Source organism: Paramormyrops kingsleyae, chromosome 15 (genome assembly GCF_048594095.1).
Source record: "Paramormyrops kingsleyae isolate MSU_618 chromosome 15, PKINGS_0.4, whole genome shotgun sequence".
Lineage (NCBI taxonomy): Eukaryota > Metazoa > Chordata > Actinopteri > Osteoglossiformes > Mormyridae > Paramormyrops > Paramormyrops kingsleyae.
The window spans coordinates 9,589,209-9,607,411 of NC_132811.1; the positions used below are offsets into that span (position 1 = coordinate 9,589,209).

Here is an 18,203-nt window from a genome sequence, read left to right on the forward strand (position 1 = left end):
ATAGATGGATGGATGGATGGATGGATATCATTATAGACAATAAGATGCAATTTGCTAATGTTCACAACTACTTTTATAATAGCATTAACTTGACAGCTGTTCTGCTTTATCAAAAGAAACCCAAACACAAAGAAAAGTTTTAAAGTATTTATTTTCTCCCTCTATAAAAACCAAAGAGGCACAGTAGTATCACAGTAATGTTCGTAAAAATTCAGACAGTCTCTACCCGTCCCAGAAGGTCCATCAAGCCTTCCTTACTGAGGAACATGGTGTCTCCAGTGTGCTGGCAGAGGACCTCAAACTTTGGCTGCTCCTCCTTGGCACTCTGCCCGACCACAACCACGTAGGGGTACCCAAGCCGTTGGGCGTCCTTCAGACGCTTCCCAATGGTCAGCTGTGTCCGGTCATCCAAAACCACCTCCCCTTTCAGACTTTTCAGCGAGGCCCCCAGATCATCGCATAGCTCCTCAGCCAGGGCACCCAAATCCTCGGTTTTGCTGCCTTTCTTGGGAGGTAAGACACAGACCTGGAAGGGGGCCAACAGCCCCGGCCACCGAATAGCATCGTCAGAAGACAGTACCTCAATGGCCGCTGCCAGGATACGCGTGACCCCCAACCCAAAACAACCCATCTCAGCAACCACAGGCTTGTTCTGTGCATTGTAGTAGGTGGCGTTGAACACGTGGGAATACTTGGTCCCAAGGTAAAAGGTGTGTCCCACTTCGATGCCTTTTGACTCCGTTAGGGTAGCACTCTGGCATCGGGGGCAATCGGCACGCCCAGGCTCTATGGTTTCAAGGTTTGCCGAGAAGTTGCAGTTTCCACAGATCACCAGCCTGTCCTCACCTATATCTGCTGGCAACTGGAACTCGTGTGAGAGTTTCCCGCCTATGTTCCCTGTGTCAGCCTGCACCATGACATAGGGCAGCCCCAGGCGGCGAAAGAGCCGGTCATACGCCTGACACACCGCTTTGTACGTCTGATGAGCAGCTTCTTCACTTGTATCGAAGGAATACATGTCCTTCATGTAAAACTCCCGACCTCTCAAAAGCCCAAATCTGGGCTTGGGTTCATCTCGAAATTTTCTTGTCACCTACAAAAGTAAATATCACTAATTAAATATGACTAAACACGGATATTAAATAAGACATTAATATTCCAAACCACATCAGATTTCTCTTGGAAAAACAGTTCAAGACCTTGTTTCAGAAACACCTATACCAGTCTACACCAATGTTCTTAGTATTGCACCTTGTTGATTTTAATAGTTGTCTTACTAATTCTTGATATGTTTGAATAGTGATTCTGTTGTATCTGAGCATTCAGTGGAAGGTTAGCTTAGCTGCCCTTATGTCTAGTTGACTTCTTGACAGCTGCATGGTTGTAATGTGCTATTTTCCTCGCTTTAGACAAAAGGGTCTGCTAAATATGTAACTCTAATAATTATCATATAGTAATTATTTTATAATTATAATCATTATTAATATAATCAAATACACTGATATCACAGTACACCTGAGAGTTTTTCCTTACAGCCAGTGCATATTCAGTATAGCAGCTATGAGTACCTGGTATAGTAGAAGAGGCAGCTGTCTGTAGGATAAGGTGCCCTGGGAGGCCACCAGCTCGGTGACCGCCTCCTCATGTGTGGGCCCCAAGCAGAACTGTGCCCCATGACGGTCCTGCAGACGGAAGAGCTCCTTGCCCATCAGGCCCCACCTCTCGCTGCGCTGCCACAGCTCCGCCGCACAAAGGCTGGGCATGTCCAGCTTCTGCCCACCAATGGCATGCATCTCGTCATCTATGAGCCTCACCAGCTTCTCTAGAGCACGCACGGCGGCTGGGAGATAATAGAAGCAGCCAGGATTCGAGGGCTGGATGAGGCCACCTTGCAGCATCAGCTTCTGGCTCCTGCATGTCATCTCCCCTGGCCGACATTCCAGCCCCAAGTCCTTGCCCTCGCGAAGATTGGAGGGCTGGAAGAGGCGTGACACCAGAAGCCGAGAGCGGTGATTGGAGTGGACAGTGTCTGGTATTACGGCTGTACTGGCAGAGCCGGACTGGCATCTTCTGGGCTGGGTATGAACCCTGGGGAGGAAGACCAGCAGTTTCGGCCAAGAGGATCTCAGCATCACTTCTATATACCTGTATAAAACACACTTCAGAGGAAAAAAAACACAGGCACCGTCATGACGATAAACATACAGGCAAACTCTAATTAAATACACCCAAGGTAAATACTGGGGAATCTGTTTCCCCTCCAGAATCATTCACGTACACTGCACAAGAACCATTTTTGCAGTAAAACTTTATAACTAAACTTGCTATTGTTTACATTTATAATGGTACATTTATAATGGCACAGAAGGGAAAAAGACAACACGTAAATGTTGTTAAATCAATCCGCTTCAAGGTCAACATGCTAACTGCAGTAGCGTTTTTTCTGTAGAATATTCCCGTGTAACCCCAGGTAAAGCTTGGAAATATCCGCGCCGATCTCACAATTACACTGAAAATTTCGTATTAAAACAAAAGACAGAGAGCTTGCTCGCTTCCGCATGGTTTCAAGCAAGGACAGCGGCATTGGGAGTCACTCACCTTATCAGCCGGTCTGAACTGACACAAATTGGCAATTACAGCATGAAGTTTAGACCCGCAAATAAAACCCCAAATTTCATTATTTCGGCACGATTAATAAATACACTGCTGGAAACAAAACTACCTATAACTTGCAGTACTTGCTCCACCATCGAGTGTTATGAAAAAAGTACAACTAACGGGATACCAGAAGGGACATACAGAACGGGCAAAAAAAAAAAACGCATTTCACGATTCTGGGTAGTGATCTGCCTGAATTGATCTGCAAACGCGCAAAACTATGTTGGATGTACATTTCAAAATACCACGTTTAATTATGTACGTTCTAATATACCATGTTCCGTGGTAAAAATTGCATTTTCATAAATTAGAGTTGGCCATGGTGTTGACCCCTGGTTTGTAGTGATAATTTAAAATGCTAATAGCGTATTTGTATACAAATACTCGTGTAAAAAGTATATTTTCAAGTCCACATTTTTATATTAACACACTTAATGAAAATTCACTGACAATGTAATTAATTCAAAGAAAGCTCCACATTTTCCACAGCCATTGGTAGACAGGCGGTTTCCAGAAAATCGGGTTCTTTTATTTGATACAAAAGTCAAAGCAAAAACGTAATACATGAAAAAAAATCATCCACCTATGACACACGACCAAAAACCCAAAACAGGGTTGAAGAACACAGATAATACAAACACACAAAAATACAAACTTAACGTAACATTCCATAACCTTTCATTCAAAATTCTACAGTATTTTCAAGGAGCTGCTGTGGACGTTTAGAATGATGAATGAGAGAATTGCTTATTATTGGCTATGTACATTCAGACAAAGAATTCTGCAGTAAATTTTAAAAACAGACATTCAAATTTCTGTGCTACCAAATGCCATACTTTGTATTTAATGTACGTTTATTGTGCATATTTAATGTCATATATTTAATTGTAAATCAAACATTGTTTTTCATTGTTTCATAAAGTGTTAAATATCTGACATAACACTAGCTGACACTGAGCACTGACCTGTGCGATTTATCCTGCCCTCATATTGCAGCTAGCTATGTGGTCAACAGAAATGTCTTTTCATTACTAGAGTCCATGTAAGAAAGGGGAAAAAAATTAAACACTCTATAATTATATGATTTTACATAGATTCACACATACACAAATGTACAGAAAAGTTGTTGAAACAGATTTTGTGAAACTGAGTACATTGCATTCCTTAAATGGGGACAGCTATTCATCTTTAAAAAAATTTTTTTTTTTTTAAATTCAAAATGCAGAGTACAACATAAATAACATTAAAATAGCCATATTTCAGCTGCAACCCCTATAAACATGATATACTTACATAAAACTTACATCTAAGAATACCCTGTGAAATGTAACACATCATTATACGCTTCATTAGCTTAGTGCGGATTTAATATTAGAAAGGCCTGTTTGCAGAAGTCTTATCCTTTGAATGAATCTGCACACCAAATTACACATATATTCAGGGTATTACAAAGCACAACCAGACTTGTGAACATAAGTATATTATTTCCCATGAGAAGTTGACAGCTCTTTCTTCATAGAGTTTAACTGATAAGAATAAGATCTAACACAGTCTTTTCAAAGTGACTTTAAGCTTGTGACTTTTTGATGTAATTAGATGAACTACTACAGCTGAAAATTACACTAAACATACAGCGAGTAGTATTTACAGCAAATACACAGGACACTGTGTAGATCTAATCTGATTTTTCAATACTTCATTTCTCACTTAAAAATTCACTTAAAAGTGATCCTGAGAATTTTAGTTGATACAATATATAACAGCCACTCGAGAAATATTCTTTCAGTTATGCAACATAGAGCTTTTAGCTTTGGCAAGTTTTTATTTTACAAAATGTGTGCATAAAAATAAATTCAACTTCATTCATCTTTTTTACAGTACTGATAGTTAATGCATTTTTACCTAATAATACAAAGATGCCTTTTATATTACCATTAGTTTGCCCCCTGTTTTGGCAACCAGTGTTTTTCAATTAGCAGCCATATCTAGGACAACTGAAGCTCAACAATATTGACTTATTCTCTGGGTGCCACAAATGGACAGTTAGTCCTAGGTTGAGAATCTCTACGTAAACACAACCAAAAAAACCTGACCTCCCACATTTACTGTAAGAACCACTCACTGCAAAAAAACTGGTGGAAGATGCCAGCTAACATAAGGTACCAGAACCTCCTTCATGTATAAGCATGTAGGAATAAACTACCATCACAATTAGAGGAGTGACTGAACTTTGCGCTCTTCGACTACCAAAGAATCAGACATCAGATTCCCAAACCACAATGAAATTGCAGGTATATATCAGGAAGTCAGACTACAACCAATTTAACGGTCCCTTGCAGTGTTATCATGTTTCAGACATCCTGTACAAAACTCAAAACAGAAAGTATACAGTAAAAGATACATTCAATTCTACATGTACTTCCAAATTACAGATATGCTCTAGTAATTTTAAAAGTTCTGCACCTTTAACATGGATTAAATATCTATTTTTTCTAGATATACTGCAGTAAAGACAATTTCTGGAACCTAAAACAGCCATTAATCAGATGACCAAATCAACCAAAACAATATTAATAAAGAAAAAAATCACTATTACATATCAAATGATTTCAAAACTTTTATTACAGAAAATATCAGCATCAGTAACACCTGATTACTGATTAGACAATATTCTGGAATTTCTGTTGAAGGAGATCATAGACCAGGATGAAATTGGGAGGGGTGACAAAGGGGGCAATCAGTCTCAAGCTACAGCGTGGAAAGCTTCTCTGCCAGATAATATAAACTATATCCATTACATACAATACAACAGAGGTTGCAGAGAGAGGAGAGGATCTGATAGAGCCAAAGTCGGCTGGTCAGCTTCTTGTACTTGGGATCGGACTCACACAGATTGGCATAGGCCTCGCGGTTGGAGGACAGCCCGATGTCCTGACCGAGCCCACAAGCCTGCTCGATGAGGTGCATGTCTGCCATCATTTCGGAAGTCATCTGGCCAAACCACTGCGAATTGATTGCAGCTACCGTCACACAGACAAAGAAAATGATGAGCTGCAATGTGAAGGAGAGGAAATGAGATCCATCCGTTAAAAAGAGAGTCTGACTGCATGTAGACTGTACAGGATCTTTTGACAAAGCATGCGATTAAAGCTCACTCCTCCTAAAAGTACTTTTCACTAATTCTATAGAGAGTCCCAGTTTTCTTTTCAGTTAATTGTTGACCATTTTCAGTTAATTGTTGACCCAAACAAACCATATTTTACATATACTCCAGCCAACCGTACCTGGAAGGTGTCCTTTTCATTCAGCAGCTCATAGGGGTGGTACATGGAAAATATGGTGAGGTTGAAAAACGCACAGGCAGAGCCAATATGGAGGTAAAATGGAAACAGTCGGCTCTGGATGAAGCCGTATGTGTGTCTGTTCAAACTGTTGCCCATCACAAAGCCTAAACAGAGAGATGAAGCTGCTCAAACGACAAACAGGAACAGGCCAGCAAACGTCTGCTCAGATCGATGTATAGGCCTATCCATAAAAGCATGAACTCTGAAGCGGATCTAGAAAATGTGCATTTGGAAAAGAAGCCACGGAGAAATAATGCACAGTACTGCGCTTGGTTTCAAGGGAACTTTAATAAAGTTCACAAAACAAACATGACTAATTAATCAAGAAATGTAAGAATAAAATATAGCTGGTATGCTTACCGGAAATAAAGGTCACCCAAATCTGCATGCCCCAGAAAGTAGAGAGAAAGAGGAGGTGCAGTAATTTGGCAGTTATTGAAGGCTCTCTATCAGTGGGCATGATTGCCTACTGCTCAGACATCCAGATACTTCACAGTCCCTCTCAGCACCTGCTCTGGCAGTGACGGTGTTGCACTGTAATAACACGTACGTAACGCCCTTTTTTTGATTAACAAAAGGGTTGTAAATATAAAGTATACTAAAGCACTGGATCACGCAAACACAAGCGGAGTAACGCCAATGAAAACACAGGGATGCCAACTCCCATGCATCTGGCGTGACACGATTTCAGACTCACGCTCATACAAGAAATCTTACGGCAAATCTATATTATTCCATTATAGACCTAAAATTTGCTACATCAATAGCTTTGGGGTAATTCGAAAACCATACAGACTATGTCCAAGCTAAGAAAACTCTTGCATATATATGTATTTGTGTATTTATATGCAGACTTGAAAATCTCACGTCAGCCAGCTGACTAAAGTTGGCAACCCCTATAAATACGACATACTCACATAAAACTTACATCTAAGAATACCCTGTGAAATCTAACACATTATTATACGCTTCATTAGCTTAGTGCGGATTTAATATTAGAAAGGCCTGCTTGCAGAAGCCTTATCCTTTGAATGAATCTCAGCTTTGTGGAGACTTAATTCACTATTCATCTGTTCTGAATGTCCGTTTAACACAACATAAACATTAAACGTCAATTACACATTTCACAAATCTCATTTTAGTATAACCTAATAAATATTATGAAGAAGTCGCACTGGTGCTATTTCGGCAAACTTGACCAATACACAGTTAATTCTGTCGACCAGCGTCAATGTCACCTTTATCTCAGTAGCCAGCAACCGCGTATCTGTATTTTCTGCTAGACGAGCTTCATGATCTTAGCACCATAACTTCGCTAACTTCCTAGTTAGCCCAGATCCCTACTTGTGTTTCTCAAGGATTCACTGAATTTAATCGATTCTGTTGTCGCACCACAACCATTTTAACAAATCACAGTGACAACTAGCAGAAACAGGAAAACATCCAAGGCAGACTAAAATAATCCCAATTTGGCAAACGACAGATACAATTTAAGCGCGGCTCTGTAAATTGTAAGATTAACGTTAGTCAAGTAATCATGCGGTCGGGCTACTTTACGGAAAGTTTTCTAATCGCCGGACCGGGCCGGACCGGAACGGAACCTACCGAACGCCTGACCACACGCAAACACGCAATGTCACCGCATATGTAACATTCCGTGCTTTACTTCATAGGAACCCCGCACACGATCAGCCTCTTTGGACGGCGTCCCGCAGCCTTGGCCGGGGCTCTCCTTTATTCTCATCGGTACCGAATGACACGCCGTCCCGGGCGCTTTCCGCGGCGAGGTTTTTATGCTGAACATGCCAGCCTCAGGCCAAATGCCTTATTCGGCCGCTTACTGACTCGGGGGCTGGATAGGGCTGGCCCGGGCTGGGCGTAGCCAAAAGGCAGGTTCGTCATGAAGCATGGTCTTGTAGTACTCGCCCCCCAAAGTTTTAATATTTTGGACAATTATTTTTCCCGAATATGACGAATAACAGGACTCGGACAACTGACCCGTTCCACGAAATTAAGTGACCTAGAGCGAAATAAAGACCTGTTATTTTCTGAAGCACATAGTTGCCACTATAATACTTGGAAAAATTTAAACGCCAACTTTGGTCAGCTGGCTGGAGTGAGGCTTTCAATTTGAGACAAGTCTGCACGCTCACTTGCATGTATGTTTTATTATCCTGTAAATAGTTTGTACTGTTTGCAAACTCTACAACTACGCACGTGTCAAAGGCAGTTACGGAAACAACAAATCAGCAATAAATTAATATACAATAAATAAAACACAGGACCAGGATTTACAAAGACATTGTATATATATATAAAGTGGTGAGTGTGTAAACAAAGTGTCAAGTGTAAAATAACAGACTAAGGCTGCAGCAATAAGAGTCTAGGAGTCTGGCCAGAGCACCAGCCCTGTAGCATTTGCCCATGGGTTGGGAGACGAAGAGGTGATGTCTTCTTGTGGAGTCAGTGCAGGAAGACCTTCTCCAGATCTGGAAGTTCTGCATCCAGCTAATGATGCTCCAGCCCCAACCCTCAACACATATTGAAAACATGTACACATACTGTACAGCTATTTGCACATAAGGAAATGCTTTTATAAGTTTTTTTGACACGCTAGACTTGATGGCGTAGTACCGTTAGTAATGACTATCTCCTGCTGTTATAGTTATTTTGGCAGAATCAATGTACATCAAAGTGTTCAAAGAAGCCATTTTATCTGTCTGTGTCATGTTTGTTTGTTATGTTCTTTCCGATTGGGAACAAAGCCACATGGAGTGATTGTCCAAGCTCTGAGTGGAGGAGGATTTGTATTCCCCAGAAATGTTTGTATTGTGTACTGTCTGTCCTTAGGTTTGATTGATTAAAATCCCCTGCTACAATGAGAAATCCACCTGGATGTGTGTTCTGCTGCTGACTAAGGAATTTGTGTAGTTTACCCTTGGTTTATTTAGCATTAGCCTGTGACTATGGTAAATTCCTGCAGTAGATAAAATAGTTTGCGTTTTAATGTGAGGAGCTCTAATTCTGAAGTGCAAAGTCTATCAACAGCATTTGTTATTACACCCACTCACACATACACACACAGAGGATTGTAATTATATCTTTGTGGGGACTCTCCATTCATTTCTAATGGGAAATCCCAACATGACAACCTTAACCCCTGCTCAGCCCTAACCTTAACCTTAAGTAACCAAACCAAATACAGTACTAGAGTTGTGGCATTTTTACTTTTTTGATTGCATTCACAGATCTTTGTGGGGACCTGAAAATGGTCCCCACAACATCAAAAAACAGGTTTTTATTACATTGTATCAGACTTTTGGTCCCCACAATGTAATCTAAACCTAATCCACACACAAACACACAAATCCTCTATTCTTGCCTGAGTCTTTGAACTTGGCACCGTTTGGTTCTCAGGTAAACAGTTTAATCACTGAGCTACCCGGTACCTTACATGACAGCAGGTACGTCCTTAAATATATTGACTGTCTTTTGTTTGCTCTTGTTATTTATTTTAAATGGTCACTCAACAGTTCTCAAATTAACCCAATATTGTCCGACGTGGAATATTGTGAAAGTGCAACAGACCGCAGTAACATAACATCTGTCAAGTCACTGCTGAGGTTAATTAGTGTTTTTTTTTTGTGCTGTATTATATGTACATTTAAAAAGGCATCAATATGTTCTCCTGCAGATACTAAATCAATTTTTTGTGTTATTAATTGATTACTTGTGAACTCACTGGTATGCTGTTGGTAGATTTATAAAATTGTTTTTCATAACCCTGGATGATTTGCACCAGAGGTAGTTTGTCTCTACACGGCAATGGTGTAGATCAGTATCTCTCTACGTGGTTCTCAGGAACCCTCAGAGAGTCCACATGTTTGTTCCCTCCCAGCTCCCGGTCAGAAACAGGAACTGACTTGGGGGTCCCTGAAGAGCAGGTTATGAAACGTTAATTGGTTTAGACAAAGGCACCTACAAATTGAAGTCATTTATTGACTCAGTTTTAGTCCTCAGTTTTAAGGTTGGCACCAAGGCACCATATGAAACTTTTGCAGACAACAGGGATAAGTATCCTATGGATACTTTGCTGCCGCAGTAACTTAAATGCATGTTAAATTTCTTAGAATGTAACTGCACCTTAAGTGCCTATTATCACACTCTGTCTTATGAATTAATGATTTACTTTATCTTGTATTTACAAATTGATTCAACATATTTAATATGTCATTATAGATTAATATAATTAGTATTAAAATATTATTGACTTTCCTTTTCCGTTTTTTTTTTTTTTTTTTTTTTTACTAGTTTTGTAATGTATTGTTAATCGCAGAAAGGACCAAATATGGATGCTGGTGAACACATTAAAAAGATCCACACATTTGCTGAGGCCAACTGCCAAGGCTTTCTGAGAAATGTATGAGGAAGATGTACCATCAGTTTTCTTAGTCCTATTACTGTCTTTGCTTAGTAAACTGAGCTTATTCAAAGAGAGCTAGGTTAGGATTCTGCTCTCACTTGTTTAAATAGTGTAGGGAAAAAAGTCAAACATTTGGTATTATAAGTATATCAATATTATAATGCATATATTATCATTATGCTCATCTAGCTGTTTCTAGTGAAGCATTACTTATTTGGACCTCGGCAATGTATACAACAGTACACGAGTTGAAACATATGCCTTTAGTTATACAGATGTGGGATCTACACAGAGCACAGGATGGCAGGGCCGTGCAGAGACGTTTAAAGGGGCGGGTGCTCAAAGTTAAAAAAGATAGAACAGGCTGAATAACAACAACTCACATTCATGACGAATCTAATATGGAATTATGTGGATATCCATATTAGATCGTTTTTAGTGAAATAAAAGCCCTCCAGAAAAGAAGGGAAAAGTCCTGTAACTTACTTTAAAACAAAACATGTTCCCTAAAATGGTGGACAGAGCTACAGACCCCCTTGTAACACCCTTACCCAGTTAGCTAGCAGTTAATGACCACCACTACTTGTGCAGTTCATAAAAGGACAGGTAATGTTTGTCGCGCTGTTGCACAAACAGCACGCTCATTTATTTCAATTAATTTGTTGTTATAGACTATAGTGTGCGCTGTACACCCTATTTACTGTTTTGTTGCAGTCTGCACCTTCCAATTAATTTGCCTGCTTCTCCTGCAGCTCCGCACCACCCAGCCTGCAGAAAATGCGCGTGCACTTTGCGAGCTCGTACCCGGCTCATAACGAGCATGCTCTGCCCTCAAGGGCGAGCATTGGTTAATGGCAGTCATGTGACTGATGCAAGCCAGATCCTTTTATTTAGCAAAATTGAGATTAATAGTTACATTTTATTGTTGAGGGGCAAAGACAGGGCTCCATACGCACATATACATTAAAAAAAAAAAACAACAACAACAACAAAAAAAAAAAAAAAAAAAAACAAGAAAAGGGCACTTGAGGCATCCTGGAGGAAAGGCCCCCCCTCTGCACGTGCCTACAGGATGGGCTAACCTGTCACTGCACTGGGACATTGGGATCCACACAGAGCACAGGATGGGCTAACCTGTCACTGCACTGGGACATTGGGATCCACACAGAGCACAGGATGGGCTAACCTGTCACTGCACTGGGACATTGGGATCCACACAGAGCACAGGATGGGCTAACCTGTCACTGCACTGGGACATTGGGATCCACACAGAGCACAGGATGGGCTAAGCTGTCACTGCACTGGGACATTGGGATCCACACAGAGCACAGGATGGGCTAACCTGTCACTGCACTGGGACATTGGGATCCACACAGAGCACAGGATGGGCTAACCTGTCACTGCACTGGGACATTGGGATCCACACAGAGCACAGGATGGGCTAACCTGTCACTGCACTGGGACATTGGGATCCACACAGAGCACAGGATGGGCTAACCTGTCACTGCACTGGGACATTGGGATCCACACAGAGCACAGGATGGGCTAAGCTGTCACTGCACTGGGACATTGGGATCCACACAGAGCACAGGATGGGCTAACCTGTCACTGCACTGGGACATTGGGATCCACACAGAGCACAGGATGGGCTAACCTGTCACTGCACTGGGACATTGGGATCCACACAGAGCACAGGATGGGCTAACCTGTCACTGCACTGGGACATTGGGATCCACACAGAGCACAGGATGGGCTAAGCTGTCACTGCACTGGGGCATTGGGATCCACACAGAGCACAGGATGGGCTAAGCTGTCACTGCACTGGGGCATTGGGATCCACACAGAGCACAGGATGGGCTAACCTGTCACTGCACTGGGACATTGGGATCCACACAGAGCACAGGATGGGCTAAGCTGTCACTGCACTGGGACATTGGGATCCACACAGAGCACAGGATGGGCTAAGCTGTCACTGCACTGGGGCATTGGGATCCACACAGAGCACAGGATGGGCTAACCTGTCACTGCACTGGGGCATTGGGATCCACACAGAGCACAGGATGGGCTAAGCTGTCACTGCACTGGGACATTGGGATCCACACAGAGCACAGGATGGGCTAAGCTGTCACTGCACTGGGACATTGGGATCCACACAGAGCACAGGATGGGCTAAGCTGTCACTGCACTGGGGCATTGGGATCCACACAGAGCACAGGATGGGCTAACCTGTCACTGCACTGGGACATTGGGATCCACACAGAGCACAGGATGGGCTAACCTGTCACTGCACTGGGACATTGGGATCCACACAGAGCACAGGATGGGCTAACCTGTCACTGCACTGGGACATTGGGATCCACACAGAGCACAGGATGGGCTAAGCTGTCACTGCACTGGGACATTGGGATCCACACAGAGCACAGGATGGGCTAACCTGTCACTGCACTGGGACATTGGGATCCACACAGAGCACAGGATGGGCTAACCTGTCACTGCACTGGGACATTGGGATCCACACAGAGCACAGGATGGGCTAACCTGTCACTGCACTGGGACATTGGGATCCACACAGAGCACAGGATGGGCTAAGCTGTCACTGCACTGGGGCATTGGGATCCACACAGAGCACAGGATGGGCTAACCTGTCACTGCACTGGGACATTGGGATCCACACAGAGCACAGGATGGGCTAAGCTGTCACTGCACTGGGACATTGGGATCCACACAGAGCACAGGATGGGCTAAGCTGTCACTGCACTGGGGCATTGGGATCCACACAGAGCACAGGATGGGCTAACCTGTCACTGCACTGGGGCATTGGGATCCACACAGAGCACAGGATGGGCTAAGCTGTCACTGCACTGGGACATTGGGATCCACACAGAGCACAGGATGGGCTAAGCTGTCACTGCACTGGGGCATTGGGATCCACACAGAGCACAGGATGGGCTAAGCTGTCACTGCACTGGGGCATTGGGATCCACACAGAGCACAGGATGGGCTAAGCTGTCACTGCACTGGGACATTGGGATCCACACAGAGCACAGGATGGGCTAAGCTGTCACTGCACTGGGACATTGGGATCCACACAGAGCACAGGATGGGCTAAGCTGTCACTGCACTGGGGCATTGGGATCCACACAGAGCACAGGATGGGCTAACCTGTCACTGCACTGGGGCATTGGGATCCACACAGAGCACAGGATGGGCTAAGCTGTCACTGCACTGGGGCATTGGGATCCACACAGAGCACAGGATGGGCTAAGCTGTCACTGCACTGGGGCATTGGGATCCACACAGAGCACAGGATGGGCTAAGCTGTCACTGCACTGGGGCATTGGGATCCACACAGAGCACAGGACGGGCTAAGCTACAAAAAAGTTACAAAACGCATTTCATTACCGATCAAAACATGTTGTAAATGGGGTTCGAATTACCACGAGCATCTCAACTCCTAGTTCCACTCGCAATCACAATCAGGGAAATAAAAGGAAATAAAGGTATCCGTAGCTTTAGTTTACACCGCCAAAACCACTCACCAAAATATTAATATTAAAAATGCATTGAAGTGTGCATTGCAAGTGATCCTGGATGAAAATTACATGACTTTTCTGTGGATTTGATTGCCACTGAATTTGCAGAATTTGCCATTGATTTAGAAAAAAAAGAGAGATTTAGTAATGGAGAAAAGGGTAAGAAGTACAAAAAAAAAGTTCCGGAAGCTTAGGATGATGCTTATTATAAAACATTAAAACAGGATTATTGGGACAGTACTGGTGCTGTGTGTGTGCCCCGCAGATGATAGTCGTTTGTCTTGTGTTTGTAGCGGTTGTTTATCTCTGTAACATTATCATATAGAAGCCAGAAAGATTTGGGGAGAGTCAGAAAGCGCAAGATTCAAGGGTAATATGTTTTTTCCAAGTCATTGTTTTGAAAAGTATGAACTTGTGCTGGTAGAGAATGAGTAAACATGATCATGTAGCATTGAATATCAGGAATCATTACCGCAGTTTATTTTAAAAACAGGCCCACTTTCCTTTTAGCACAGTAAGTATAATGAAAATAACACACTGAATAGCCATTTTCAAAAGGAGAAAAGCTCAATTACCAGACTACACTTGATTTCCTTGATGCTAATGGAAGTCAGACTAAGCGTTATCTAATCAAATGTGGGGGAGGGGAAGCTCTAGAGTTATATGATGAAAGGCAGAGTAGATAATTGTAGCTTGGGCACTGGCTGTCCGATGCAGCGAGAGAGCGTGGAAGATGTTACCCAGTTTAGAAGTGAACCGTACAATCACAGCTGGGACAGTCAAGGACCAGGGTGGATTTGGAGTGTGGACAAGGCATGACACAGGATGGGAAGGAAGTGGATGAATCACTGGCAGCTCAGGGAACACGGGGGTTTATTAACAAACAGAAAAACTTATAAAACAAAAGCAGATCACGAGGGGTCATTAATTAACTAAAAAGGGGATAACAGTGACTAACAAATGGATTAGGGCAATTAGGACAAACAGGAGCAGGTAGACAGGCAAAGTACAAAAAAACTTAACTGACATAAAACAACATACAATGAACCACTAACGAGGGTTGGGAAAACAGGCAACAAATGAAACTAATAATTAAATCAAGGGACTGGGAGGGAAAACTGAGAAACTGACAGAAACAAGGAAGCAGAACCTAACACTGTAGAATATAACGAAGGCAGGTAAAAGAGAACCAAAGCAAAAACAGAATACGAGTCACGAAACACAGAAAACTGATACAATTGAAACACTAGGGAACAAAATCGACAAAAACACAAGAGGCAGGACTTGAACATGCAACAGAGGGGTTTACAGGCAGCCGCATGCTCAACTCGTTGACCTGTTCTGTCTTAATCTGCAATCCCCTTAACTCTTGTGTATTCTGGATGCTCCTACTGTAATTTTGCACTTGTCACTGATTTGAATAGGCCTCTGATTAGGTTCCGAGTAACATGCTGTATATCTCTGATGCTAACATCCTGCTGCTCATTCGCTGGGAGCTCAGCCCAGCCAGACTTATGTCCAGTTGGCTCATTGACAGCTGTGAATAAAGGTGTCCGGTAAATAAATACATCTAAATGTAATGCCGATTGTTTATACCAGGGGTAGGGCATTCTGGCCTTGAACACAGGAAATGAGATACTCAAAGAGACTCTGAGGGGAGAAACGGAAGCTGTTGTAACAATCACAGCCATGTGACTACAGTATCTCATGCAGTGTAATGGTGATCCGGTGCGTGCAATCAATATAACACTGGTCCTGCAATGGGATGGCCAAAAGTAAGTAACACAGAGTTATGGGACACTAGAATTAACAGAAACAGAAGAGGAAACCCTCCCTTCTTATCTGAATACAGGAGTGGGGGCAATAAAATCTGTAAAAATCTAAGAACGAGTTGGAGGGAGACTTTGCCCCCATTAAAAATCTTACCTTCTACCACCTTAAGAATAAGCAGAGACACAATAGTGCCGGGGTGGCATGGTGGTGCAGTGGTTAGCACTGTTGCTCACACCTCTGCGACCCAAGTTTGAGTCTCTGCCTGGGTTGCATGTGTGTGGAGTTTGCATGTTGTTGTCGTGGGGTTTCCTGTGGGTAATCTGGTTTCCCCCCACAGTCCAATTGCCCATAGGTGTGAATGGTGTGCGAGTGTACCCTGTGATGGGCTGGCCCCCTGTCCTGCGTTGCTCCCCGCCTCATGCCTGTAGCTTCCAGGATAGGCTCCAGGCCCCCCCACAACCCAGAAGGATAAGCAGGTTGGAAAATGGGTGGATGGAGATGGTGCCTCTACAGGATTCAAATCCATGGCAGGTCAGAGTTGCTAAGAAATGCTGGAGCTTTCAGCCTTGAAAGGGGAGCAGCATTTGACGACAGGTTATTTCCTGGCTTTCTTTCCTATATGTCCTTCACATGCAGGAGACAGTGAGTATTATTGTATTAGCCTATCCTAGGCAGGGCTTCCATTTCCACACCTGATCTTATCTTTTGAATGAATTAATTGTATAACTCAGATTATATGTAGACTGGATTAGGGAAACAGTCACTGGCGCGTACGTAAATACACTACAGCAATTAACAAAACTAGAAACAGCTGATAACATGGGGATTCCACACAAGGTAAGTCAGGGGGTGTGGCACACAGGAGGATCGAAACGATCGGGACATGACACAACATTTAATGACAATATGACATGACAATACATTTAATGAATCTTGCAATATTTCTGGGCTGCAGGAAAAGTGAGTTTATGCAATGAACTGACTAGGCAGAAACAAAACCTTAATCCCTCATATTTAAAAGCTGTGTGAACGCCGTGCTCGTCAATGTTGATGTATTCAGGTATTCGATAATCATATTTCAGAGTTTACCTAAGTTTACCTAATCGCCATTGATTCATATTTTTGATCATTTAAGCACCTTGGTAAAGAGGCTACCTAGAGTGTCATCAGTTGTGTGTGTTTTCAGAATATGAATGAAAATGCACGATACATCAGAGGTGCATTCTTGATGTTAAAAGAGAAGTCAGAAAATTTTGTTGAAGGTCTCTTTTGTCCTGCTCCATTATTCTGAAATACAGATCATTTTAAAATTTATAATTAATGTTGCTTTCATCTGAAGTTCTACAAATATCGCTGTTATGTCATTCCCTAATGTCTACACGCAAACCATTCCACATGCATACCCAGAGTCGCGAGCACACATGGTGATTATACAACATCTCCCCGCTAAAATATGTTGTCAATAACACTAAGGACATATTCTTTAACACAACAATAATGATAAACGGTTCCTTTACACAACATCAAGGTACACTTTCTCTCTTTTTTTTTTTACCAAACAAAAAGGAATCATTTTACTTCCAGCATACAACCAAATTCCAAAAAACTTGGGACGTTGTGCAAATTGTAAGTAAAAACAGAATGCAATGATATGGAAATGTCATAAACCCATATTTTATTCATAATAAAACATAGAAAACATATCAAATGTTTAAACTGAGAAAATGTACCATTTTAAGGGAAAAAATAAGCAATTTTGAATGTCATGGCAACAACATGTATCACAAAAGTTTGGACAAGGCCATGTTTACCACTGTGTGGCATCACCTCTTCTTTTAACAACAGTCTGTAAACGTCTGGGGACTGAAGTGATCAGTTGCTCAAGTTTTGGGGTTTTCTTCACGTTCTTGTCTGATACAGGATTCTAGTTCCTCAATTGTCTTAGGTCTTCTGTGTCGTAATTTTTGTTTTATGATGTGCCAAATGTTCTAAGTGTATGAGAGATCTGGACCGCTGGCAGGCCAGTTCAGTACTCGGACCCTTCTTCTATGAATCCATTATGTTGTAATTGATGCAGTGTGTGGTTTGGCATTGTCATGTTGGAAAATGCAAGGTCTTCCCTAAAAGAGATGTCATCTGGATGGGAGCATATGTTTCTCTAGAACCTGGATATACCTTTCAGCATTGATGGGGTCTTTCCAGATATGCAAGCTGCCCATTCCATATGTACTAATGCACCCCCATACCATCAGAGATGCCGGCTTTTGAACTGAGCGCAGATAACATGCTGGGTCGTCCTTCTCCTCTTTAATGAGGCATGCTTGGTTTCCTTCCTTTTGCCAAAAAGGTAAAGAGAAAAACCTCACAATTAAAAATCTCAAGACCATAATGAGTTTAGAGCCCAAAAAACTACGTAATACAATTGATCAAGTACCTTAGACAAGGAGTTTTACCACTGAGCACAATTATGGC

At 42.4% G+C, this 18,203-nt stretch overlaps 2 protein-coding genes across 7 annotated transcripts; both read right to left on the bottom strand.

Moving 5' to 3' along the window:
• Positions 1-133: 133 nt before the first annotated feature.
• On the bottom strand, positions 134-2,923 carry pars2 (prolyl-tRNA synthetase 2, mitochondrial). Its single transcript, XM_023792818.2, has 3 exons — positions 2,599-2,923; positions 1,569-2,159; positions 134-1,093 (listed from the first exon to the last, which is right to left on the bottom strand). Exons 2-3 carry the CDS (start codon positions 2,130-2,132, stop codon positions 212-214), a joined length of 1,446 nt encoding a protein of 481 aa, XP_023648586.2. The 5' UTR covers positions 2,133-2,159; positions 2,599-2,923; the 3' UTR covers positions 134-211.
• Positions 2,924-3,165: 242 nt separating this feature from the next.
• On the bottom strand, positions 3,166-7,856 carry LOC111833991 (transmembrane protein 205). Of its 6 annotated transcripts, none has more exons than XM_023792825.2 (4): positions 7,669-7,856; positions 6,363-6,511; positions 5,943-6,106; positions 3,166-5,709 (listed from the first exon to the last, which is right to left on the bottom strand). In XM_023792825.2, the coding sequence occupies exons 2-4, from the start codon at positions 6,460-6,462 to the stop codon at positions 5,407-5,409; spliced, it is 567 nt and encodes a 188-aa protein (XP_023648593.1). In that variant the 5' UTR covers positions 6,463-6,511; positions 7,669-7,856; the 3' UTR covers positions 3,166-5,406. The 6 variants fall into 6 exon arrangements, with proteins under 6 accessions (XP_023648593.1, XP_023648592.1, XP_023648591.1 ...); XM_023792824.2 differs by having other exon boundaries at positions 6,363-6,536; XM_023792823.2 differs by having other exon boundaries at positions 7,608-7,856.
• Between the last annotated feature and the right edge of the window lie 10,347 nt (positions 7,857-18,203).